This window comes from Thermobia domestica, chromosome 5 (assembly GCF_964235325.1).
Source record: "Thermobia domestica chromosome 5, izTheDome1.hap1.1, whole genome shotgun sequence".
Taxonomy (NCBI): domain Eukaryota; kingdom Metazoa; phylum Arthropoda; class Insecta; order Zygentoma; family Lepismatidae; genus Thermobia; species Thermobia domestica.
Window position 1 is genome coordinate 152,858,345 of NC_137458.1, and position 27,614 is coordinate 152,885,958.

At 36.7% G+C, this 27,614-nt stretch overlaps 1 protein-coding gene across 1 annotated transcript in view; it reads left to right on the forward strand.

Annotated features, from left to right (window-relative positions):
• The window catches only part of Prp5 (pre-mRNA processing factor 5), a 121,857-nt gene that overhangs the window by 66,726 nt on the left and 27,517 nt on the right, over positions 1 to 27,614 (forward strand). The window contains exons 11-15 of the mRNA XM_081759222.1: positions 4,589 to 4,789; positions 8,555 to 8,637; positions 11,406 to 11,798; positions 19,781 to 19,896; positions 24,642 to 24,792. Of these exons, the coding sequence (XP_081615348.1) occupies positions 4,589 to 4,789; positions 8,555 to 8,637; positions 11,406 to 11,798; positions 19,781 to 19,896; positions 24,642 to 24,792 (944 nt within the window). The remainder of the gene's footprint in view (positions 1 to 4,588; positions 4,790 to 8,554; positions 8,638 to 11,405; positions 11,799 to 19,780; positions 19,897 to 24,641; positions 24,793 to 27,614) is intronic.

The window sequence follows — 27,614 nt, forward strand, 5'->3', positions numbered from 1 at the left end:
TAAAAATTGGATTTCGTATCTCCATGTAAATGCAATAGTCGAAGGAGAGTTTTCTGTCAATAAATCACTCTTAATGGAAGGACACGTGAACGACTCCAGGAGACGCTGCGGAGAGTACTTACACCAGCAGAAGGAAGAGAGAAATAAGCACAACAATTTCCAACGATCAGCAGCGTGATCTTTCAGTCTGCGATATGTCGTGCACGCTGGTTTTGCGGACAATTTGCAGGCTCAATTTGTCATAGATTGAACGATTCGGTGTTGATCGGATCGCATGTAATCGTTTGGCTATAACAAGATGTAGTAATGGGCTATCGCATGGCAGCATATCCTGATCTTTAGGACAGGTCTTGTGAGTTTCACTGACGCCCTCTTTGGATGCAATTACATTGGTGATATCAGTTGTAGAGAATACTGCTCTGCACAACGTTTAAAAGTGGCCTGTCCTACCACAAAGCCATTGTTCCAACACTGTTGTACTATATGATATATAAGTACTGTAGTTTGCATAGGAAAGAATCACGACGTACGTTCCCAAAAGCTATTTTTTTGGCGGCATTTTGCCCACTGCAACACTTTCACAATGCTTTTTCAATAGGTGAAAGACTAACACATGTGCTCACAGTAAGAACTTATTCAAACAAAACTTCCAAGTTGATATCAAGAGTGAAATACGAGGCTCATGTTTAAAATAATAATAATAATTACATGGGCTTGGCAACACTGATAAAATTGAACATGCCTTCATATTCTGTGCTTGCAATTACACAATCTGTGCTTGCAACAGAGATAGGATCATCCGAGTGGAGTTGCGTACATGCGAGTAGCAGGTGAAATAGCTTCCGTAATACAAAATCCCGCCAAACGTGAAGTAAGATATGTCATACGATTTTTGAGAGCCATTCATCAAAACCTGACATCCATCAGGAATTGTGTGCCATTTACAGACTAACAGTAAAGAGTGAAAGGAAGATCAAGCAATAGTGCAGAGAGTTTCGGGAAGGACGTCCAAATGTTCATGACGATAAGCGTAGCAGAAGGCCTAGTTTTCAGACGGACGATCTGGTGGACCGTGTCAACGAGAAAATACGATCCAATTACTGGTTCACAGTAACTGAACACTTCAAAGAATTTCCAGAAGTGTCTGCGAAAAGAGTGCATTGAATTGTGACTGACAGACTGGGTTATCACAAACTACGTGCGAGGTGGATACCAAAAATGCTGGTAGACGTTCACAAAGAGCCAAAAAATATGCTGTTTTGGCCCACTAGAAGGAGGATGGGAATGACTTCTTTCCTCACATAGTGATTGGGGATGAAACCTGGATATCACTGGGGAGTCAGAGCAACAGTCAATCCAATGGCAGCACTATGGTTCTCCTAAAGCCAAGAAATGTACTCAAGACATGAGTTCTGGACTGGCTGCACTCTCAGGCGGTAGATTTTTACAGAGGGTATACGGAAACTTGTGCCACGCTATTAGAAATGTGTGAAGGTTCATAGTGATTACGTCAAAAAATAGCCAAGAGTGATGCCTTGTATGCATCAGAGTCTTCTCCAGACGAACACTCTACCTGTTGTTTGGTAAACTGTAGCTGGATTCATCCGAGAATATGACACGTTTTAGGTCATCCAATGTCCAGGTTTTATGCTTCTGGCACCACTGAATCCGCTTTTCGGCATTTGTTCTACTGATGAAAGGCTTCGATGTAGCAACTCTGCGATGGATGTTGGTCTTATGCAGGTATCGACGGACTGTTTTCGTACACAGAGGTTATGTGAGGTGTGTATTCACTTCTGCGGTGATGTCCGACGCGTTGGGTTTCCGTTTTCGTGCAACAATCCTAGTCAATGTTCTGACGTCCCTTCCGTTTTCCTCCTGCAGCTCCTCTTCCTGGATGTGGTTCGTTCTTCCTGTTAATATTCATACGTCACTCTTGATACCATAGCTCGTGAGTCGTCACAAAGAGTTGCAGTTTTGGACACAGATGCACCTACTAGACGCGCTCCTACGAGTAGCCCTCTTTTGAAGTCGTGTTCCCCATTATCAGGGCTTGAAAAATCTTGCTTGCAAGTATTAAGCAGTCAAAATATCTACTAGCCAGACTATTTTGCAGACACATTGTTTATATTCGCCAAATGTAAAAAAGTGCTCGCCACTGGCGAGCAGGCGAGTGGATTTTTCAAGCCCTGCCCATTATATCCCTCTACACACGCGATGTGACGTTCACTGACGAACTTTTTCTACTGGAGTGACTACCAAGGACCCGCACACATAACTTATTACCCAAAAGTACGATACCAGATGGCTCTGGTGAACCCCGTAATCGTCCTATGCTATTTGTGCAGATGTTCCAGTCTCAGTGTCCTCTACGTGTATGTAGAGAGGATGTATAATAATGATCCTACTTTTTAACCAAAAATTCCTGCTTTTGCTTTATCATTAAAACTAGTTTGAATCTCTGTTATGTTTAGATACACCACAGATTATACAACTACGATAGAAAACACTTACTTTGGTAGATACAGAGTTCTTGGGGGAAAGGTATAGCCAGAACTAGAATTTCGATGGAATGCGTGTCATTTTACTGATTGAGGACCTATTAAGCATTTATAGGCATTCACAGTAATTTAAATTTGCTGAGTAATGTACAAACATTTCATATTTATATTCACATAATCTGGAAATAGAAATCTAAGAGCTCTGTGCTGAATTATGATACACCTATATATATATATATATATATCAAACTTGTACAATCACGATTTTGTATATTAGCGTAAATAATTATTTTCCTATCCCCACTGAATACCTTTCCTTACTCTCGGAAGCTCACATGGGAGTCATTTACACCGTCTGCTTAGTAAAATATACATCTAATCCCAATGCGCTAGTTAAAGGTTTCAAGCTTGTATAGTTGAAATGTACTTGTGCTTTTGATTGAATTACCAGTAATTATTACAATAACTACTGAAAACGCAAGGCAGTAAGCATGCCGCCACGGAAGTGTTCGTCTGACGTCACTGCACGCGAGCGCTCCAAGGGTAAATTGTAACAATTCTGACAGCAGTTAGCGAAAATTCGATGTTTAGTATAGTTTTTTTTATGCAATCTATAATAATTTACAGGAGTCAGATGAGTATCTTTTAAGTTTATTGATAAGATTTCTCTTCAAATTGTTTACATCATAATTGTAAAATCACGTTTAGAAATATAAGTACAGGACTGCAGTATTATTATATATTACTGCGTGCCAATAGTTCATTGTAATTTGGTAATGATTCACATGAAGGATTTGAAAATTAAATTCTTCATTGCAGTCGAATTAAAACATGAAAAAATAGGCGATGATGGTACTAAAGATTACTATCACTATTTAATGTATTATGCATTGTTACTTTTTGTAGTGACTCACACAGTGTATCTAAATCATCAGTCGTCTTATATATATATATATATAGTGCGGAAAAAGTCCCGGAACGGTCCAGTATCTCGCGAAGTATACAGATCAGCAAAACAAACAAAAACACGTGTTAAATAGCTTTAAAAAAGCTATCCAATGATACCAAACAATACCTCCTATCCACACCCCGTTCGGGGGTACGGGAGTAAGTTTAAAATTTCAAATGGGAACCCCCATTTCTTATTTCACATTCGAATTCTCCAGAGAAAGGGGCAGTGATTTGACCCAGAATTGAAAACAGTGCCTTCACAGATGGCGCTTGAATCGACGCACAAAAGAAGGAGGATAACAAAACATTATGAAATTTCCAACAGTGGTTTCCTACAGGGGTTGGAAAAATAAAATGCCAAACAGACAGAAACTACTCGTGGTCCTGGTTGCTCAGTTGATAAGAGCAAAGTATAGATATACATCGGGACAGCCTTAAAGGGCTCCTTCCCCAACCACTGCTTCTTTTCAACCCCCACAACCCTTGGTTAGTCCTCGAGAGCATGTAAGCTGTCTGGTATATCTGCTCTCAGTGTTGCCGCACCTCTGATCCACTTGTGTAGTTCAAGTCCGGCAAAATAAGGAGAAAGCTTTCCTTCCTATTTTCAGTTAACAACAAGTAAAATTAAAAAAAAAAAAAAAAAATCAACTAGGAAAAAGGAAAGAAGAAAAGGAATTGAGGCAACATTGTTTTTTAGCCAGAAGGGATCATAAATCTCCACCACGTGTCGCGAAAACTAGTAAGGGAAGGTTTAGAGGGTTTTCAGAATTCTTGGCAAAAGAGCTCTCTAAGTATGACCCAAAGTATATCTTGCTTTTGCATCATCTGGAAACGGTATCTTAACCAAGATTTTTGTCATCACTATATTCAAGTATTTGTCAATGATAACTAATTGAAGATATTTATTTTTCTTGAAAGTAACTTCTTCAGTTGAGTGTATTTGTAAGGATGTTTGTGTACTGTATTATACTTTCTGTTGTAGTGAGGTGCTTTTCTTTCCGTTTGAGACCTTCCTTAGAAAAAAAAACACACACTAAGTTCGGATCAGTTTACATGTACGTAGCTTTTTGTAAAAGAAGATTCTATTCAGTCTTTGAAATTCATGAAGTTATTCGATACTTCTTTTCTCTTTGTAGCTATAATTATGACTCCTACAAGAGAATTGTGTATGCAGATAGGAAAAGAGTGCAAAAAGTTTACGAAATCCTTGGGACTAAGAGCAGTCTGTGTTTACGGAGGCACAGGTATATCTGAACAAATAGCAGAACTGAAACGAGGTGCAGAAATTATAGTATGTACTCCAGGTCGAATGATTGATATGTTGGCAGCAAACAGTGGTAAGTGGGTGTAATTTTCAATAATTACTTGTCAAGCGTATGGAACACATTGTAATATTTCAGATTACTCCCTAGTGATGTTTCTCTGTCATTTTTTCTCCCATATTTCAAGTGTAACACTCGGACTACCATTCTGATACATACGGTGATTTACCTTTCCCTATGTTCAGGTTGCTCGTGTTATTTTAGTATATACTTAACATATGTACATATCCTGTAAGGATATTGCACTAACCTTTTTACTAATACATTTTTATTTGTGGTTTAGGTTTTCCATGCGATGAATTCCACTTTATCAGAACATACAAGTACTATATTCTGATATCCTGTAGACTACTTTCTGATAGAAAAGAATTCATCGAACGGAAAAACGTAAAACATAAATAAAATAAGGCATTAATAGAAAAATTATTGCACTTAGAACATATGTACAAAGAGCAACATATTGAGAAAGGCAGGTGACCATAAGTACGGATGAAATTTACGCAATATTCTTAAAGTATCTCTGTTGAGACATGGAAGAGTAATGGCTTGGGATACCCGAGGTCTATTCCCGGCGCTAGCTCATGTGGTTCGGATTCCACATTAATGAGTATTTCCCGTCTCATATAGCCTCGCTGCTGAAACTCAAAATCATCTCAACTCAACGAAAGAGTAATATGGGGATCATATTAATTTTAAAAAAAAGAAAAAAAAAAGAGAGAGAGAGAGAGACGGGATACCTGGGTCCACACCTCTTATAGCCTTGATTACATTATGTACTCTTAGGATGAATATTCGAGTGTTACCTCGAAATATTGAAAGAAAAATTGATTGAAAACGTTACTAGGTAAGTAATTTGAGATAATACTTCCCATTGTCTGAATTGATGTTTATAATGCTTGTTTCAGAAAAGACTTATTTTTAACTCAAGAAAATAGTTTTTTAAAATTATTTCTTTTTATTTTTATTTATTTATTTATTTATTTATTTATTTATTTTGCCACATTTCTCTCCCACTTTATAACATGTGTATTTCAATCAAAGATATGTTCTGAATTAAAGCGCATGCTACTTAGTAATTTATCTGAAGACCAAGAACCCAACCCTCGAGTTATCGTCACCTTTGAAAGTTCGCATCATTAACTGTGTATAAAAATTGAAGATGCCCTGGCGCCTACCGTAGCACTGCCTCCAAGTTATCGCCGCTTTCGGATGCTCGCATCAGTAACGATGTAGACGGACACAAATAGATGTCCTGACGCCTAATAGAGCCATACACGCGAGTTATCGCCACCTTCGAAGGCTCGCGTCAGTAACTATGTATACAATTGGAAGATGTCATGGCCCCTAATGGATGCCTACACTCTTGTCCGTGACATCGTTTGTTCACTATACTGTGCTTGCAATCTTCTGAAAATCTCGCTGGTTTAACTTTCTCCTTCACAAGAAATTTGATTACACACCGCTGCTCCACAGCCACAGACAAACTGCTTGCCACCATATTCGCTGCAACTGCTGCGCCTGCGCCAAGTACATCATGCCGGGCGCTAGTTACTCGAGAAGGAATACATTACATCACCCGCAAATTTCATCGTAATCCGACTATTCATTGATTATTTACGTACGAAAATCCCGGTCAACCTCGAACGACTTTTATACACAGCTTACCAGACTATTGATTTATTGCTCAAAAGGTTCTCCGTCCATATTCTGTCGAGAAATAGTGATGTGAACTGGTCCCTCAGATCATGTGATCTTTCCCCTGAATTATTTTCTATGGGGTTACCTCAAATCTCAGGTATGCCAGACGAACAATTCGTGAACTGAAAGGGAACAATGAACGCACCACCGTTAATTTACCACGCAATATGTGTGCAAAAATGGTACAAAAATTTGGACCTTCAGAATCTATTCCACCCATCGAAGTAGAGAACGACATTTCAACATTGTCTTCAAAACATAATGCTTGCTTTTCAGGATAAAAATAATAAATCATCCATCATTTTCTGCAGTTTTCGTTTTACCTCATTTTTAAAGTTCTGGCGTCTCCTGTAGTAAACCGTGTAAGTGATGCCGAAGAACCATAAAAACTGTGTACAGGTCAAAATAAAGTGGAAATACTGTATAATAGTATCCTCCTTGAGCCGAGTCAACCAACAAAATCTTTATGATGTGGCAACATTTTAGGTGAATTTTGGACATAACACTGAGCTACGAATCCATCAAGTATCCCGAATTCTGATAGTGAATCCTGATTCCGATGGCTGTCAAAGCTGGTAGGTGTTGATTCTGACCTTATTGACTAGCATCAGTATATGGTACATATATGAATAGAAATATACACAGCCCATTGCTAACAGAAGAACAAATAAACACATACACAAATTGCTGAAGATGGGACTTTATAACATGATATAACTTATGAATGATACAACCTTCGTTTCTTTTGGTTTATTTTAAGGGTCTTGTTTTTATTTATTAAACATGTCCGTCCATATACATGTTCTGTTCATTTAATTCTCAGATTTTTTTTTTCCAAAAAGTATTAATTGTATCTCTGAATCCTCATCGCAGGTGGCAACATGTTATGACGTCGCAGCGTAATCGCTCACCTGAGCCTAGGTGAGTGAGACGTGATTGTCTACGGTGTGTTGTCAGATCCGTATCGGGTTGTGAAATCGGTGTCCGAAAAGAACAATGAATCTGTATTTTAAAATTGGAAAACCGCGTATAGAGACATACGAAATGTGGCAAGTAGTATTCGATGATGCATGAGCGAGTCGCGCAACAACCTTTTAGTAGTTTGCACATTTCTAAGCTGGAACAATAAAGAATGTCCGCCCGTGTGTTAGTCGGAATGAAGAGAAACTTGCACAAGGCGATATACTTGAGATACGATTGTTAACTGACGGTGAAATTCTAGAGGCTTATGCCATCAAATCTTACACAAGGACGTAGGAATGTAGCGTGTATTGGCTATATTCTTGCGAAGGATTCTTACACAGGACCAGAACACTCGAACACTCGTACAACCATCAGCAGGGAAATTGAGGGAAATAACCACCAATGATCAGACATTCCTGGCTAGTATCATTACAGAGGATGATTCATGAGTTCCGAAACCAAGGTAATGTTATTCAGTGGAAGTCACCTGTATCCCCGAGACCCAAAGAGGGCTAGACAAGACCGATGTAGAGTGAAAGTGCTACTGATCGTATTTTTAACATGTTCGATATCATGCATCACGAATTTGTTCCACATAATGAGGTATACATAACTGTGCTGTAATAGTTGTGCAATTTAGGCCATGAAAATGGTCGGACAAGTGGTCATTTGGACAGTGGTATTTGCATCGTGACAACTCTTTGTCACACGTTAGAAATGATGTCCGACTTTTTAGCCAAAAGCATCTCTGTTGTACACCATTCTCCTATTTGTCTGATCTGTCTCCGTATGGCTTTTTCCTGTTATACTGAAATCCAATTTAATAGCGGAACTATTAGACACCATCCAGGATAACACGAGAGAGAGCTACGCGTATTTCCACAAGAAGCATTCCAGGACTGCTTGCAGCGATGGTAACAACTGTGGAATATGCACGAGATTCAGCATGAATATGCTTCGAAGCGGACAAACATGAATAGGTGGTGAGTTGTCCCTGTGATCTTTTATACTGTCAGTCTGGGAGCCCGTGTATACGTATATTACCAGAAATCCAAGTAACATAACTGTAGTTTATGTATCATGATTCATTGTGTTGTTATTTGTATTCTTATTTTTCAGGTCGAGTTACAAATCTGAAACGAGTTACGTATGTAGTTCTGGATGAAGCAGATAGAATGTTTGATATGGGCTTCGAACCGCAGGTAATTCAGATTTACAATTATTCTATGTCGTGTATACGTATGTTCATGAATATCTTGATAATATTATATCATTTAATTTAGGACCGTCAGCGAAGACCACCCTCCGTTGCATCCTCTCTCTTTACCTACTCTTTCCTTTAATGTACTGGTGTCACACTACCGATCATATTGTGGCTTGTCTCGTTTGCCTTAAAGCTCTACGCATACCCTTAGTAAAATTGAAGTTTATATTTCATGTTATTTGCATTCTGCCTGCTACTTTCAATAATGATTAAATAATCAATTATATTGATAACATTCAAGATTTCATTTGGAACATAACAAGTTTTACAATGATATCATTGTATTGTGTATATCCGCTATGCAATGTACTTAATTCGTGACAAATTTGGCAGTAAGCTCTTTGTGAACTGTGCAGTAATAGAAGAAAAAGATAATGTACGGAAAATTATTCGTAATGATTGTGATAGCAGAATAAATTATACTCTATTAATGACTTCATGGTTTGTTTATGCGAATGTCTTATTAAACAAATTAATTAACTTTATTTAGAGACATTTAATATACATAAAAGATATGTCTGGTTTTAGTTACAACACATCATATAATTTTAAATCCTAACTTAACAGTAGTAAGTGCCAAATCGTTTGATAATAAACATTATGTGATTAAGATTTTGATGGATGTCCTTTCATCTTTTACGAGTCGACCAGTATGTAAGAAGTGAGACTATTGTTTCCCCTTTCCTCTTGAAGATATTATTTGTTTAGAAATAAATATTATTGGGTTTATAATTACAATACTGCAGTTTCTAACATTGCCGTTCCTCATAAGTTGTTAAGTCCTTTGAGTGTAGAAACATATCATATATGTTCTTCTATATTATATTTAAAAATTAGTTGGGTGTCATATTGGAAAATCTCTATTCTGTAATACATCAATCGTGTATGAGCACGATTTTTTTTTTTTTTTTTTTAAATAACCTAGTTTCATATCTATCTGTGCTTACTGTTGTAAACTAAATTTTAACGTAGTTTTGTCTCATTCATTCAGTTTCGGTATTAACCATGTTGAGTTAAGATTTTTTTTATGCATAAATTACAGAATGGTGCAAGTCATGACCTATAGAGAAATACGGTTTAACCATACAACAAAAACTTATCTTTTTAAAACCATTGCTGTTTTCCATCTTTTTCTAAGCACTATTGTGCACGATTTATGAAAGTTTATAATAATATTCATTCCTGTGACAGGTTTCTCCTGTAAGGTTATTAAAGTTTACTGCTTGAGTTACTGTAGGTACTCCAACCTAACTCAATTTGAAGTGCGCATGAGACAAGATTTCTGCACTCATTTATATGTTTACTGTAGTATATTTCTCTAAACGTTTTAATATTTTAGTATGTAGCGGAAGATGGGTAATAAGAGACAAAATGGCTGGTAGTGTGGTTTTTCATCAGAAAACCGAAAATAATTCCACAGCTTACTGTATCTTTCTGTGTACAAGATTAAAAAATTTCATTGCTTTTAGGCAGTTTCTTTACCTTCTTTTCTGCCTTGCAAAAAGTGTTTACTAAAAACTTTAAGTACCTAAAGTCAGTCTTTTTCGTGAGGAATTATTTTTTACAACTTAGTTATAAATATTTCTAAAAATTTGTACAGCATTGGTGATACTTCAAAGTGGAATTATTCCAGTTTTTCTCTGACAAATGAGCTTACCAGAAAATGCGTGTCTCTTATTACCCCATTTTTTGTTTTGTCGGGGTAATAAGAGACAGTCGTTTGGTCTTTCCAGGTTCACTAACTCAAGATTAAAATTCCACTGGCCTCCTCATGATGATATTCAAGAAGTGAATAAAGTGGCCTGTAATTTTATTAGGAAATGATCCGTTCATTGCTAAAAGAACAGAACTTGTAAATATTAAGAGGCTGTATTCTGTTAAAAAGAGAGAATGTTTCTTTTAAAAAGTTTTGGCCTATGCCTGTCTATGCCTGTTTTCTGTTTTAAGGGCTTAAAGTTTCATTCCATTATTGTTAAAAGTATTCATGCAGGCTATTTTTCATTTTGGTATAGCCTATTTAATTTTGTATAGCCTACTGTGTAAGAAGTCACTGTAGCCTAAAGAGTTGTTTTACGATGTACGCTCTGCCTTTTTAATAAAAGAAGGTTTATATAAGTACAACGTGTAAGTTTGTTATTTCAAAATGTTCAGAATGAGCGAAAAACTTCACAAATTATGAAAGACTGTAATTTGAGTAGTTTGTAGTTAAAAGCATTCAACTTTCAAGTACGACTTTCACTAACCTTAATTTTCACATGGCAATTGAGAGAAAAGTAGTCAGAATAAAAACATGTGAAAAGGTAGGGCAATAGAATACACCTTAGGCATATCCCTTGTAACCCCATTTAATAACTAGGCGTAGCATGAAAGAAATTTGGGTAGCGTCTCTTTATTATCCCATACAGGGTAATAAGAGACTACAACTGAAATTTAAAAAAAAATATTTTTTCGCAGTTTTCCTGTACATTGGGAAGAAATAAAATAATTTTCTATTGTGTTGCCCAGTAGCAAAGTATATGTACACAAAGAATCAGAAAAGTGACTTGAAAACTGTTAACATTCTAAATTACTTTTGTCTCTTATTACTCCGAGTGTCTTCTGTTACCCCATCTTCCCCTATTATGAAAAGTTTTGAAACATATTTTCGATCTCTTGTTTGTAGATAATTTCACTTTAAACGTCTCATTCCGCGACTTTTTTTTTCAGGTCATGCGAATAGTAGATAACGTCCGTCCCGATCGGCAAACTGTTATGTTTAGTGCAACATTTCCTCGCCAGATGGAGGCACTTGCTAGGCGTATCTTAACGAAGCCAATTGAAGTGCAAGTAGGAGGAAGGAGTGTAGTCTGTAAAGAAGTAGAACAGCATGTTGTGATAATTGATGAAGACCAGAAATTTCTAAAGTTGTTGGAAATTTTAGGACATTACCAGGATCAAGGAAGTGCAATAGTTTTTGTGGATAAGCAAGAAAACGCTGATAGTTTGCTTAAAGACTTAATGAAGGCTTCCTACTTGTGCATGTCTCTCCATGGTGGCATTGACCAATTTGATAGGGACAGTACCATTGTGGATTTTAAGGCAGGGAAAGTGAAACTCTTGGTAAGTTTTCCTTTCTGTCGCCAATTAATTATGTGTCTTAAAGGAAATATGGCTAGTAATTACGTGGCATACGTGTTTGCATGTCGTATGGCGTAATAAATATTTTTTAATCTTTTTACGGTAGGAATAAGAAAAAGTTGCATTTAACATTAACTAGGTATTAGAAAAAAGTAGAAATATTCTTACTGTTTACTGGTAATTCATTAATTTTAAGAAGAATGATTCTGTTACGCTACCTGGAATGGTTCTGAGGGAGGCTACGTATTGCCTAGATAGAATTTGGAAAAGAAAATTATAAGGTAGGTGATTTGGTAAGGTGCATATAAGAAGAAAACTGTCGATTCTTTTGTAATTTTTAACGGTGTGAAACAAGGGAATACTGTATTCCCAGTATATTTTAATTTCACTTTAGAATTGCGATTAGTGAATTAATTAAAAGTAGAGACGCAGGACTAGTGATTAATAGACGGAATCAGTTAATAGTGTACTAGGGATGGCCAAAAATTTTCGGATCCGAATATCCCGGATCCAGTGAGATCCGGATCTCGGATCTGGATCCGAAATTCGAATCTCAGATCTTGATTCGTATCCAAACCTACATCTGAAGTTTTGATGATAAAATTGAATATTTAAAATTCGTTAAAGCTTTTTTCGGATTCACTGATATAGTAGGTTGCTGTGCTTTTAAATGTTTCCATAACACGTTTGTGCTACCTTTGTTCTTTATTTTATTTTAACCTTGCAATATTTACATGTTACACTTTCTGTCCAAGTCTCTTTAATAAAATGTTTCGAAGTTTGACTTCTTCCCATTTCAGAGTATAGTGAACTGTCTGAAAACTGATGTAAATGGTAACAAATTATTCTGTTTAGCTCCTCTTCGAAACTTAATGTTAGCTTCACATTGAAAATATTTATTTTATTCTTAGAAAATAAACTTTCTTCTTTTCTCATATACAAATGAAATATCTTTTAGATAAGGCCCTTCTAATCACAGGAATACTAGACAAAACAAACTCTTTATTAATAGTAGTTTCTGACTCACTAGAGTCCAACCATCAACAAATGTGATAATGAATATCTTTCACTTCGAAGGTATATACAACAAAAAATATAGACTGGTTGGCGTGGAACAACAGTAGATTTTTAAACATACACACGAGAATTTCAGGAGAGCGATATGGTTGTGTTCGTTGTATGACTTTATTACCTAACTTATGGCTTGCCCTTCTGAGGTCGGGAGTTTGTTGAAGGAGTAAATATAAAAGAGATTTCTGTTATTTTTTCTTCACCCTCCAGGTTTCTTTAATCATACATTGCAGGACGTAACCAAAACATACCCATGAATAGTATCATTGAAGTGTTTTGTGTTTTGTATATTAAAGTGTTCAAAAATATTTAACATATTCGCATTTGTTCATGTGATCTCAGGTTCAATTCTCGGTGGGAACATACATGAGAAAATTGAAAGCTGAAACAATATGAAAATAGTTTTGAAAAGTCAGGAAATTGATATTAAGACTTTAGCTATCTATTGGGACTGTAAGGCTGTAGTTACATTAACCCACACGTTTCGTGAAGATATATTACGTCGTTATTGTTTATTTACTATAAGCTACCAGATAATCCTCAGAGGCCACTTTACGCTGTAGTAATCAACAGATGAAAACATTGGAAAACGAATGGAAGGAAGGTCTCCAGAGTCTTAGATCAAGGTACTAACCTAACATTTGCCCAGTATAACTGAGGAACAACTCTGGAAAATCCTCAGTCAGGATGGCTGGTCTCCGAATTCGAACCCGGTACTATCCAATTGCGAAGCAAGAATCCTAACAAGTAGCCTGAGCTCGCTCCGTATTATTATTATTTAATTAACGTAATGTTTTAAAATTAGTGCAACTTAAACCGTACTTTCTTTATTGCTGATGTTATAGTTAATAAGCCTACATGAGACATCAGTCCCCCATCAAGAAAGAATACTAGAACTGGAATTCAGGAAACGGGGGTGAAGAGATTAATGAGGATGAGGAAACTGTGCACGATGCAAAAACTGAGTAATTTTGACTTCGTCACAGACATATTCACTTACAAACGTCAATTAATATTTCTCTGATACAGTGCACTCTTACTTTTTATAGTGGCAGGAAAATGGCCCGTTTTTGTAAACGAACACACTAAGCACATGCGTATAGGCGCAATGTCCGTGCAAAGAAACATAGGTAAAACTAGAAAAAAAAATAGGGAAAGCGAGGAGAAAATGATAAACCGCCCTTCAACTTTAAAAAAAAAAAAAAAAAAAAAAAAAAAAAAAAAAAATAACTAAACTTAGAGCTACGAAAGACGCGAGGCGAATTTTATTGAAAAGATTGTTTTTCCTTAGTGATTAGTTGTGCTAACTATGAACATGAACTAAAAAGAAAACAAGTAGCTAGCTCTGAGTTTCGCAAACTAATTGAAAAGAAAATATTGGATAAAATTTAATAATAAAGAACGCATTTATGATAATTAAAACGAACTAAATTCTTGGCACGACTGTCCTTTGGTTCCTACCAGCGGGCTTATGTTGAAAGTGGGGATGTGTAGTCAACGCATCGACACCCGAAGTCCCCAATGCCGGCTTTCTAGACTGGAGTCCGCTACCTCTTACTTAAGATAACTCCCCAATTGTCCTCACGATGCTGGGTCAACATCGAAATTGTTGAGTGCCTCTCCGGAAATTGAACCCATGACCACGGGCACCGAAGGCACGCTCTCCGTCTTCTATAGACGAAAAGCTATAGTTACCCACATTATCTAATACAGAAATAAGTTCTGATTCTCTAATAGCTGCTAATGGTGATAGTCAAGGTTCACCGAAACATGATCCCAAACCCAAACTGAGATATTGATGTCACTGGAACGCCTGAAAAGTGATTGTGGGTAAGTAAACTGCCCGCTTGTCAGGATGAAGGGCGATGGTGATGTGAAATGCGGGGCTGTCAAAGATATTACTTATGATAATTGGATTTATAATATTCTATGTTGCCGTTAACCCTCTTCAAGAAGATCTTTGCTTTGAAAATGTTACATAAGGAGTTTTATTGCTATCATTAGGTTGTATTAGGAATTATCGGATTTATTTTAACGCTTAACTTTCACATCTCTTCTGATTTACGAATATTTAAATCGCGATTATCCCGCGGTCAATAGTAGTGATATTTTAAATAATTTCGAACCAGCTTTATATATGGTTAGTCTTGTTATATGGAAATAATTGAGACCAGAAGCAGTCTACAGGCTAAATCCAAAAGAATCTTGGCCAACCTCCTGATAAACCACGTCTTTCAGCAAGGTGAATTGTGGCAATCCGATACCCACATGAGGAAATCTTCGGTTCACTGTGAAAGCTTCCATAAGAACCAGCACTCTAATCAGTGAAATGTGCTTTGCTAATTTTTATTCAATGTGAAAGTAACTAACTTTATTGCTAAAAAAGAAAAGGCATTTATTTCAAACAAGTCGCCATTACAGTTTTCGTATTTGAACACAACACTCATGAAAAGTCATGTTAAAGTGCGACTTGCCCCTGAAAAAGAATATTTATCTGTTTTTAGTTTCTCGTGTTCCCCAAAATACATGCGGAATTAGTGCAAGTGCCTTCCGCTCGCATTACCTAGGTACAAACGGCTACGATCTTGGTACTATCACATGTTTCGATTTCCAGATCTCAAATATTTATCTTTCAGCCTGATTCTATGTATGAATCCGAAATTTCAAATCTAGATGAGGGGCACCAAAATTCATAGTTTATTCTCGGTACTCATATTGTGATTTACTAAATAATTATTAAGGTTAGTGTAAAGGGACAAGTTTTGCTGATAGATGTCACTACAATCTTCGTATCTCTCCCATGTATTTTTTTACTTTTCACTAAAATTTATAATTTCTCTTACAAATTTCAAACTAGAGACTTCAAATTTTTAGAAAAGGAACTTCATAACCTATCAAAGGGAACAATCTGTGTCGATTTTTTATTTAGAATTTTCTTTATTGTTGAAAAAGATCCATTGTTAAAGATTTAGATAACCATTCCAACAATGAAGCCATTTCAACAATGAAGAAAATTCTAAATAAAAAATCGGGACGGATTGTTGCCTTCGATAGATTATAAAATTCTTTTTCTAAAAATTTGAAATCTCTAGGTTGAAATTTGTAAGAGAAATCGTGAATTTTCGTGAAAGGTAAGAAATACATGGGAGAGATACGAAGACTGTAGTGCCATCTATCGGCAAAACTTGTCCCTTTTAAACCAAACTTAAATCTAATTGTAAGGTATACATTTGATATTTTGAGCAGACTGAGCAAGATAAATATACGTAAAAACTAGTCAATACTTGTCTTAACTGTTTGTTTTCTTAACTGTCCATGAAATAGGTGTATTGAGGAATTTTAAATATTCGAGTTTTGTATTCCGGTTTCAGATATAAATATGTGTATATTTCATCTCGGCCCTGCAACCGGGTGGACCTAGATTCGACATTCGAACTCTCATCCGGATCAAATCAGATTATTTTTTAGTAAGGCAAGCATTAGATCTTTAGTTTAGAATGAAGGAGACAAATAGACTTGTCAATATTCGTCTTAATTTTGTTTCTTCTTCTTCACTGTCAGGACTTCGTGAAATTACTTTCGGCGAATTTTTGATATTCAAGTTTATCACAAGGGTGGGATGTGGGTTTGGATAAGAATCAAGATCTGAGATCCGGATTTCGGATCCAGATCCGAATTTCGAACCCAGATCCGAGATCCGGATCCAGATCCGAGATTCAAGATCCGGATCCAGATCCGAAATCCGAGATCCGGATCTTCGGATCCGGCCATCCCTATAGTGTACACGGACGATAATACGGAAATCAATCTCGACGAAAGTGTAGTAAGGCGAATTACATGGTGAGCTCACTTTGGCTGTATAATTAGCATATTTGCCTTCGCCTCGTGAAACCTGTATTCTCGATGGGGGCACATTCGGACTCCACGTTAAGTTGTAGATTCAGGTCTTATATTGCCTTGGTGCTGAAACACGTTAAGCTCCAAACGAACTACCCAATCAACGAAGTGCATAGTGACAAGCTGAAATTGTACATACAGAAATATTGTAGTCAACTCGATTTTAGGTGCAAGAAGCGATTTAAGTTAAATTTGATACAACTTATTTAGAACCTCCCAGAGAAATGGATTTCAGGAGTGTGTGAATGAACTAAAAGTTTAGCCTAACGATTTGCATGAATTGGTATAAATTAGAGATGGCCAAAAATTTCCGGAATCGGAAATTTCACTTTCCGGATTTCGGAAATCGAAATTTTTCCGAATTCCGGATTTTTTCCAAAATCTGGTTTTTTTCTGAATTCCGGATTTTTTCTGATTTTACTTCGCGGATTCTGGAAACTAAAAATTTCGAAATTAGCCATCCCTAGTATGAAGTCACCATTTTAGGATGCTAGAAAAGATTTGATTCAGTCTTAAAGTTGTGAGAAGAGATATATGAGCCAATCCAGAACCGATGTCTTGAGCACTTCACTGTCATTAAAAAGAAAAGTCCTGGAGTATGGTCGCGGCTGTAAGAGGGATAACTAGGGGCACGAGTTTTTCGCAATGCGAGATAAAACGAAATGGCTCAGAATTAAGTAATTTTCAATTTCGTGACGTTTTATGATATTATTTATGTTTTTTTATTGGTTTCCGTTGTGCGATAAAACGCGAAATTTCTAACAAAACGCGAAATAACTCGAAATTTAAAAAAAAATAAAAATACGTCTTCATTAATTTGAAAACGCCAGTTTTCCGCCGACGGAAGGGTAGAACGTGGTAGGATCGGGGCATTTGGGTGATTCGGACACGACTGTAGAGAGCATGTTGCGCATTAGCTATCATCATCGCAGCTGGATGGTGAGAATTTTCCTTGTTTGATTTTTAAAAACTATAATTTTGTATAAGTGAAATTTACTATGTCAAGTGAAATATTCAGTGTATTTTGTTTTTAGGTAATTAATGATTTATTTCTGTAATGATCTATGAATAAAAGGAACAATTGTAAAAAAAAAAAAAAAATATCAGGGAGTATCTTTTCCACAAGAGCTAGAAAATGAGAAACTTTATTTGGAAAATGCGACAAAACGCGAAACACGAAAAACGAAACGCTACATTTTCAAATTCTTAGTGCAAAAAACTCATGCCCCTAGGGATGACTGAATAGTTCCCGTCTGAATGTCTCAACAGTGCGAGCAGCTGTGTGGTCAGGCGTTGTCATGAATCAGAAGAACTCCTCTCCGCCGAAATTGGATGGCATGTCGCAGATTATTCAGTATTTGGCAACACATATCTGCTATATTTATTCGTCCGGTTCCAAGAATTCCACAAGAATCACACCCGTTTGGTCCCAAATTACGGTTGCCATGATTTTGTGAACTGATGGTGGTTATTTGAATTTCTTCGTTTTGGGAGAACTAGAGTGCCGCTATTGCATTGACTGTTGCTTCGACTCTTAGTGGCGTACAATATCAGATTTCATCCAGCGTCACAATGTGAGAAAAGAGATCATCCCCATCCTCCTCCCAGCGTGCCAACGGGCCAAAAAATCACGTGCAGTTATTTTTTGCTCTTAGTGAAAGTCTGTCGTCATATTTTGCTCTTGGTGAACGTCTGTTAGCATTTTTTGGCACCTACCTTGCACACAGTTTCTGATAACCCAACTTGTCAGCCACAATTCAATGAAATGTGTTTGCAGACACTTCTGGAAACTGACGAGTTCAGTTATTGTGAACCGGCGATTGGATCGCATTTTCTCGTTAACGCGTTTTACCAGATCGTCCGTCTGAACACTAAGCCTTCCACTATGCTCATGTCATGAACATTTGAACACCCTTGCTGAAACACTCTTCACCATTGCCTGATCTTCCCTTTACTCATTACTATCGGTCGGTAAATGGCACACAATTTCCGATGGATGTCAGCTGCATTATGTCCTTTGACGTTCAGAAATCGTATGACAGTTCTCACGTCACATTTGACGTGATTTTGTATTACGGCAGCCATTTCACCTTACTACTACTCGCACGTACGCAGCTCACTCGGTCGATTCTTCCTCTCTTGCAAAAACAGAATGTTCCTGCGTGTGCTTAATTTTATCAATGTTGCCAGCCCCACGTATAAATTTATCAGTATTTTTTTCCTTCATGCGTCTCGTATAACGGGAAAAGGCCATTGTATACTATGGCCTGATTAAAAAATTGCATATTTATTTTAATTTGTTTGGAAAATAAATTCAGTAATGAAATTGTATCCTATATGTACTCAGGGATTTCGTTGAAAATTTATGTTTCGTAAAAGAAAGAAGTAGGAAGGAAACTGGATAATTAATATTTTAAATACATTATTATTTTGAAGCATATTAAACGATAAGTGTATCGATAAAATAATACTAATAATAATAATAATAATAATAATAATAATAATAATAATAATAATAATAATAATAATAATAATAATAATAAAATGAATATATACCTACAACAAATAGATTCTGTGAACTATCTACTACTAAGTGCTGAAGGCATGAGTACAACTTCCTGGTCTCTCACTTAAGTTCATAATTCTAATTGTTATATTTAAATCCAAAATAAACTTACGCAATTAGAAACGAATGTTTTTTTTTATTAGTTTTTCTTTTTAAATTATTAATTTTTAGGGATAATATAAATACCAGAAATAGTTGATACTTTTGTGATATTGTCTGTACATCACCGTAATATTTAGAAGTGGCAACGAGGAATATTGAAAATTCATGAATGTAAAAATGATCAAAACGAGTTTTCTTGTCAAACGAACCTTTGTTTCTAATTGTAGTGTGCATGTTTAATATATTTGTCTTACAGAACTTCCAGTTTCATTCTTGTGAAACAGGAACATAGATGTTCTTCTAATATCTTAAACCGTTTTCTTTGTAGGTTGCCACATCCGTAGCAGCGAGAGGTTTAGATGTGAAACATCTCATCTTAGTTGTGAACTACGACTGCCCGAATCACTATGAAGATTATGTTCATCGGTGTGGGCGAACGGGAAGGTACGTAAATCATGGATTGATTTCATTAAGTGTAGGACCGTGAAAACCGAAAAGTAAATGAAATATGGTTTGAAATTTCCGAAGGTGACAGTATTTTTACACTGCAACATTCGCTTAAACAGTTCTCATCGATGCAAGTAGCTCCTCTCGGAATTGACATACTGCTCCCAAAATTGCACTGAAGCTTAAAAATCCCATGCTAAAGAACTGTTGTAGTTGTAACACCGAGAGTTCATCCATTGTGTAACGCTCTTCTGTTATTGTGAAACAGCATCTCGACTGAAAGTACTCTAAAGGGCACAATAGGTGATTAATCAGTTGAGGGTGTATAGTGATGGATGGAGGATGATTTTGCGAGCAGGGTGGGAGAAGCGTTCACACCTCAACTCATAGATACTGTGGGTTGCTACACATGAGGTTGAGTGTATGCCCCCCTCCCCCCCCCCCCCGCGCACACACACTAAACTGTTCAGTCCTCTCTGGTTTTGGTGAAATTAGTTTCATTTCTTGCAGGATGATGTGTCATATTCACTATTATAATCATGGGATACCTTGCTTATTACTGCCAACTAACGAATTGCATTAGAATGATCTTCATGTAGTCTTTTCCTTACGTTATGGTTCTGTTTGCTTTAGTAGTTAATTTAAAAACAATTGGGGTCGATGTCCATGTAATTCATTTCCTGCTTTGTGTCGCCCGTTCGGAATTTCATAATCAGTGACAATGGTGCGTTCATTAATTGTATCTGGATCAGATCGCTTGCTAATGTACTCTGACGCAACGCGACGTTATTTCAACTCATCCTGGTATCCTTAGTTGTCTTCTTTTCATATTTCACGTTAACAGCAGTATACGATCGAATAACAAGTACGGTTTATAATATATGCCTACTGATTGTTCTACACCAAACATAGCGTTCCTTTAAGCTTTCAGAATGTTTTAGTAAACGAGTTGTGAAAACAAATTTTCAAGTTTATCAACTTCGTATATTAAATACATAGTTCTAGTGTTTCCTAGTTTTCATTTATACTAATGAATGGTGATAGTGACTGTATTGTGAATATATGTACACTATAGGAGTTGACAAAGTTGCATTTGTTTCGGAAAGATTTCTGTATGTAACTTCAGTTTTCTTCCTGCGATACAGACAGACAACACCCTTGTATAGAAATAGAGAGATCATGTGTACTTCGCTATATCGGTTATTCTGGCATTGATTTTTTTCTTCTTTGAGTACATTGCAGTGGATCAGTAATACGTAAAGTGTTCACATCTAATGCATGGGATCTTTGCATTGATTCCAAAACATGTAAATGTATAATAGCCAACATTGTCTCCATGAGTTTTTCAGAATTCTTCCACTTCCTATCACTTTTTCATTCAATAAATTCTTTTATCATCAATCCTTTACATTTGTCATCTGTAGAACATAACAGTGGAACCATAAGCTATTTTTAATTGGTTAAACATTTTTAGTGCTGATGCTATTTTCATTTCTCATTCTCTTAGGGGGCACTGTGGCTCACTGGTAGATCGCTCACTCCTTCGTGGACACGTGAGTTTGTGGTGGATAACATTGCGTCCGTGGATTTTCTCAGCGTTTCGTTTTCTACCACATTGTCACTCCGCCAGTTGTTTCGTAATCATTCATTTTTACTAATCATCCGTTTCTTTTAGCCTAAAGGGCATAAACGTGGGACGTAAAACCAGAAGTTTCATTTCAGTTTATAACTCTGATAGGCACGTAATAAATTAATATTTGATAATGCGCAGTTACTAGAGAAATATTATTAATATAACACGTAAATTGAAGAAAGTAAACGATCCAAGTAGCTAAATAATGCAGCGTTTTCTTGTTCGTGTTAACTAAATAAGATTCCAAAGCAGTATGGTCGACTTTGTAACTTCAATATGTTCATCAGTTCTAAAGTTCAAAATTTTCTCTTATTTTTGTACACTATCTACCAAAAGTTATTTTATTACCACTCATCGAAGGATCGTTGAAAATTCCCGCGGCATCAGCGTGTCGTGGACGCTCCACATACTACGATTCCGTTAGCCACTCTGTGAAATTCTCTTGACATTCTTTCTTCACAAATTGGAGAACTCGAGGCTTTGGGTTTCATTACTTCGAGCGAAGTGCCACTTAGTTGAGTGTCAGTTTAGAAATCATCTATCTAGCTCTGTTCTGACTCTCTACTTACACTACAGGCTTTTGAGAATACTGCTCTCCGGTGAGACCGATATTGCCTTGTTGTTCCTATTGTCAATGAATACTCACCACTCCTTGTAGTCACTGTAACATAACATTTAGTATGGATCATCGTTTTGGAAATAGTACTGACTCATACCACGAAACCTCCATAGTGCTGGAGACATTTCTTTATTCAAAATAGGACTCTGCTGCAATTATGCCTTAAACCGCAAGTAGTATTCGACGTCGTACCAGAAGAAGAAGCCCTATCATAATTCCAAGACTATCGTTTTCATGATCAACACTATATATTTTGGCAGGAGCTATTCTCGTGAGAAATACCATACTCACGTTCATCGGAGAAAAAATGTATATCTTGATTTAAGTCCAATGCTGCAAACACAATCAAAGACACTACTTCCGTTTAAACTTGGTATTTACAGCTTCTGTACGTCAGCTCTGGCTACAGATCAAAGGAGGTGGACTTCGTGCGTGTTGTTTCGAACAAAACTGGCACTTGATATTGCCTGAAATTTCCGATGGATGGTGATCCTAGCTTTGTTTATTTATTTATTTATTTATTTATTTATTTTACTTTCAATATTGGAGTGTTTTGCGTTTTTCAATCGAAATTTTTGGAGCCGTCCAGCACACACTTCCTCTATCTCTCTCAATCTTCCTTTTTCCAAAGGATAAAATGTGACAGTTGATTTGAAATAGTTGTGCATTACAGTTACCTTCCTGCTGGACAAGCTGTAGTGGTAATACCCTTCTCGAAACGTGTGTCGAATTACTTCTTTTTTTTTTTTCGCTAACTAATGTATCTGAAATAAAAATGTAAATGATTTATATTTATCACTAGTTGAATATACCCATGCTTCGCACGGGGGCTGTATTTGGAAATCAACACCTGTGGAAGTATTACCATTCATTTCAGCGACCGCGAAAGTTATGGATTTGATACTAATATCGGTCATTTTGGGCTATTTTCACATGCCTCGGTATCCCCCTCCCCCACTGACCCCGGCCCACATGCAATGGTAGATGAATTTGTAAGTCGTCGCTAATGGAAGTGTCACCATTGATCTCAGCGACCGCGAAAACTATGGATTTGACACCAATATCGGTCATTTTGGATTACTTTTACATGTCACGGTATAATCCCCCCCCCCGGTACGCAGCCGAATAGGGTGAATTGGAAGTTAATGCGATGGGAGGTTGATCTCAGCAATCGCGAAAACTATGAATTCGACACTAATATCGGTCAGTCATTTTCTACTACTTTTACATGTACCAGTAAACGCCCCCCCCCCCCTCCCGAGACCCCCTGGTTCGAATTTTGACAAAAACGTTTCACTCTGGTCTGGGGCCTGAACCAGGGTATCCGTGACCAAAATTTCGTAACTCTCGGTCAACTTGTCTGTCCCGGTAAACGCCCCCCCCCCCCCCCCCCCGGAGACCCCTGGTCAGAAATTTGAAAAAAGCGCTTCGTCTTAATCTGTGGCTTAGACCAAGGCACCTCTGACCAAAATTTGGTAACTCTTGGTCCACTCGTCTGGTCCCCGGGCTGCACAGACAGACAAACACACAAACTCTTTATTTTATTTATATAAGATACTAGCAGCGTTCACCCCGCTTCGCTGCGGTCACCCCGGAACGCAATAAACTTTGTTACTTAGATAATTTTTACTTTTTCGCTTTCAAGTGATTTATAGCGCCTGTCAGTTATGTTAACCCGCCGAGTCACAGGGTCATGCGGGTTGCATATAAATACGTTTATTTTTATACCTATGATGAACTAATAACAAAGGATTTGTACGTATGGACACCTGAATGGTCAATTATCTCAAGACACTGGTAATTGAAAATTAAAGTGATATGATAAAAACCATCTAGGGTCCACATCCTAACAACCCCCCAAAAATGAAAGAAATCGGTTCAGCCGTATTAGCGTGATGAGCGGACAAAGGATTTTTTTTACGTATTGACACCTGATTGGTCAATTATCTCAAGACACTGGTAATTGAAAATTAAAGTGATATGATAAAAACCATCTAGGGTCCAAATCCTAACAACCCCCCAAAAATGAAAGAAATCGGTTCAGCCGTATTAGCGTGATGAGCGGACAAAGGATTTTGTGCGTTCTCTTTTATATATATAGATATTAGATTTGTGTACCTGTTAATTTCTTTAAATAAAAAGATATCAGTTTTACAAGCTTCTGGAAAATTATATTGTTCGGAATGAACACTTCCATGGAAATGTTCAGATTGAAGTCATGAGCACGATATTCATTTAAAGACCTTTTTTGTCACTTTCATGTAAAGAAATAGTAAGAAAATGCTCATTAAACCTTAGTCATAGTCTGACAAGAATTCGAATTTGCTCCATTTTTTTCTTTGCTACACTCACAAAAAAAAAAAAAAAAAAAAAAAAAAAACTATTGCAAGGTACGTGGAAAGGGCACTATAGATACTGTATTTGAAATGTCCATTCTAAAATTAAATTCATCTGCAGATTTTATATATACGAATTTGCAATCTTTTTCAGAGCTGGTAACAAAGGATATGCGTATACGTTTATAACACCAGAGCAAGAGAAAAGTGCGGGAGACATAATAAAAGCACTGGAGTTGTCCAACATGGCAATACCTGAGCAATTAAAAATTATGTGGGACAGATACAGGGCGAAGCAAGCAGCGGTAAGTCAGTTATATTTAAGAACAAAACATATGGTATGAAAAAATGAACAAAACTATGCAAAAGAAAAAGAAGAAAAATGGGGGAAAGAATACTTTTGAAATAAAACTGTGATACAGTAGTATTTTCATTATAAATTATTTTTTCTCTCATTAATCAGTTCAGATCACCTTTTAAATCACAAATGTACATTATAGAAATATATAACCATACGGCTACAGCACATGGACATCACATGTCTGTACCAAATATTTATATAAAAACTAGGGACATTTGTGAGGAATATTAGGCAGTCGTTGTTGAGTTAACAAGAGAGCTCTTTCGTGGTTAAATGTTTAACACACCCTCGCTTGTCTAGTGGCTAGTACAGGATTGCTGCAAACTGGAAAGTCAGAAAGACTTATACCACTGTGATTCATTGATTTATTATATCAATCCCTCAAGGGCTTATATCTTGTGAGTGAGTGGATGGTGATCAGGGGGTACCTAAGATCAGACTAGCATTGCTTCCACGTACAATACTTATGCAGGGATCCTTTCTTTATATCCTTTTCTGTCCAGACTCTTTTTCTCAACCCTTCGTACTTCAGTTGCTCTTCTGTGTGTTTTAGGATGATTTTTCTCTTCTGTGTGTTTCAGGATGACCACACTTAAGTAACAGCATAACTTATCACTAAGTATTTAAAACATATTTATTTATTGATTTTTAATGGGGACTGTGTTTTCTTAGTGTGTATTCTTAAGATATTTACTGTAGTTATTTGATCAGTCAGCATTTTAGAACTGATTTAATAATTGTAGATATCAAAGTTTGATCTTAATTGAAAAGATTAAGACTATGGCTACCCATGGATATGTAATGAACTGGTGCTGAATTAGTGGACTGGAATATGTGTAACCTACTACGACATTTGCACTACTTATTCTGTGATTCTCTTGCTCGTCGGTGAATGTTTACTAAGATTACAGGATACATAAAATTTCCTGTGAATTTCTGCGGCTTCCTTTGCTTGAAAAGTGGCAGTTGTTTTCCGAGTGCATTGGAAATTTAGAATTATGTAATTAAATTTCTACAACAAAGCTGCCAAACAGAGGACCTGTAGAAACCTTGAAGAACGCAGCAAAGGATCCAGTAATAAAGTGCAAGCTGGCTTTTTGAAAAGTGGTAGTCATTGAATGCCAGCCCTTCCTGCATAGGTTTCAAACTTCACAACAAATGACCCCATTCGTCTTTAATGCTGAAGAGAAACTTCTACAAAATATCATGATTCAGTGCGTGAAACCAGAACTGCTGAAATTTACAAATACAAGGTTATTAAGTATTGATGTGACAAGAATAGAAAATCTTATTGTGGGCAAAAGTGTCGACATTGGATTTGCTGCCTGATGTTTCTCGGAACAAATAGAACAGAGGCCAGAGAACAGCAGAAACTGGAGATTTTACATGACTGTCACTGCATCCTAACTTCCTAACTTCTATGGTAGCCAAACTTTAACAGAGAAGACCTTTAGAACACAGTATTTAAAAATCTGTCTTTGTTAGATCCTCAGATAATTTAATATTCATTCCATGGTGGTAAAAAGAGTTATATATATTTTAAGACGAACTTTGTACGTCTGACATCATAGATGATATGCTTGCTCAAAACTGGGAAAGAATACATTTTTTCCAGTCTAAACACAGTAGAACTTCAAGAAGCCTTCCAGAGTTGAAACGAATTAGGACTTGACGTTGCTTATAGCAAGTTTGTTGCTGCCATTAAAGAATACAAACAGTTGTAGGAGATAGTAAAAAGTGGACGGTTGTTCTTACATGGAAATGCAACGATCGAAAGAGGGTTTTCCGTCAAGAAAGGGAAAAAAAGTCGCTTTTAATGAAAATATGCATAACCAGTTACAAGAGGCAGGAGGTATTGAACACATGGAAACCATCAGAAGGATAATGCTTTACGTGAAAGAGTCCAGGAGACTCTGCGAAGAGTAGTTGCATCAACAGGAGGAGGAAGTGAGTGAACGTAACAAAAAGGAAGCTAAGAAGAGAATGAGAGACTTGGAGCAACGGAGGACATGTCTAAAACAGGAAAGTGATAAGAAAGAGCTAGCCATTGATATAGAACTGAACGAGATCAAGAAGGAAAGATCTTTCTTGACCTAAATTTTAGTACCTTCTTGGAACGAAGATCTGTGTTTATCCACGATTTTGCATTAATTTTGTTTTTAATATAGTTTAGTTAGTTTTAATTGAAATGAACTATTGTTTTTCATTTCCATGTGGAAGTTTTGGCTATATTCATACGTATTTTCTGCAGAAATGTGTAAGCTTTTTCGTAGACAATGGTGGAGTCTTTTTAAGAAAAAAATAGTGACAGTATTTATTAAAATAAAAGCAGTCAGTACAAAAGAACATAGGTAAGGAAACGTCGGCTGTAGTGGAGGAAGAGGCCGATTTTACAAGAATTTCATGTGATCATGTGGAATTCTTATGAAAAGTCAGGGATTTTTTTTTTTTTTTTTTAAATCGGCACTTGTAGAAATCTTGAGTATGTATATCTTTGGTGCACATGGTCCTAGGTTCGATTCGCGATGAAAAAGCACAAAAATTTAGTTTTACAAACACTCATTTTCATTAATTATCCTTCTTTAGCCTAAAGGCCATAATCGTAGGACGTTGATCTAAAAAAATGTTGACATTTTCGCGTGTGGTGGAGAAGACTCGGATTCTGTCCCCGGGGAAGTACTGTACATATGGTTTAGCTTCAAAATTGAACTGTAAACGTACTTCTTACATTACTTTGATGCTGTAGAACGGTTGAATTAATATTCT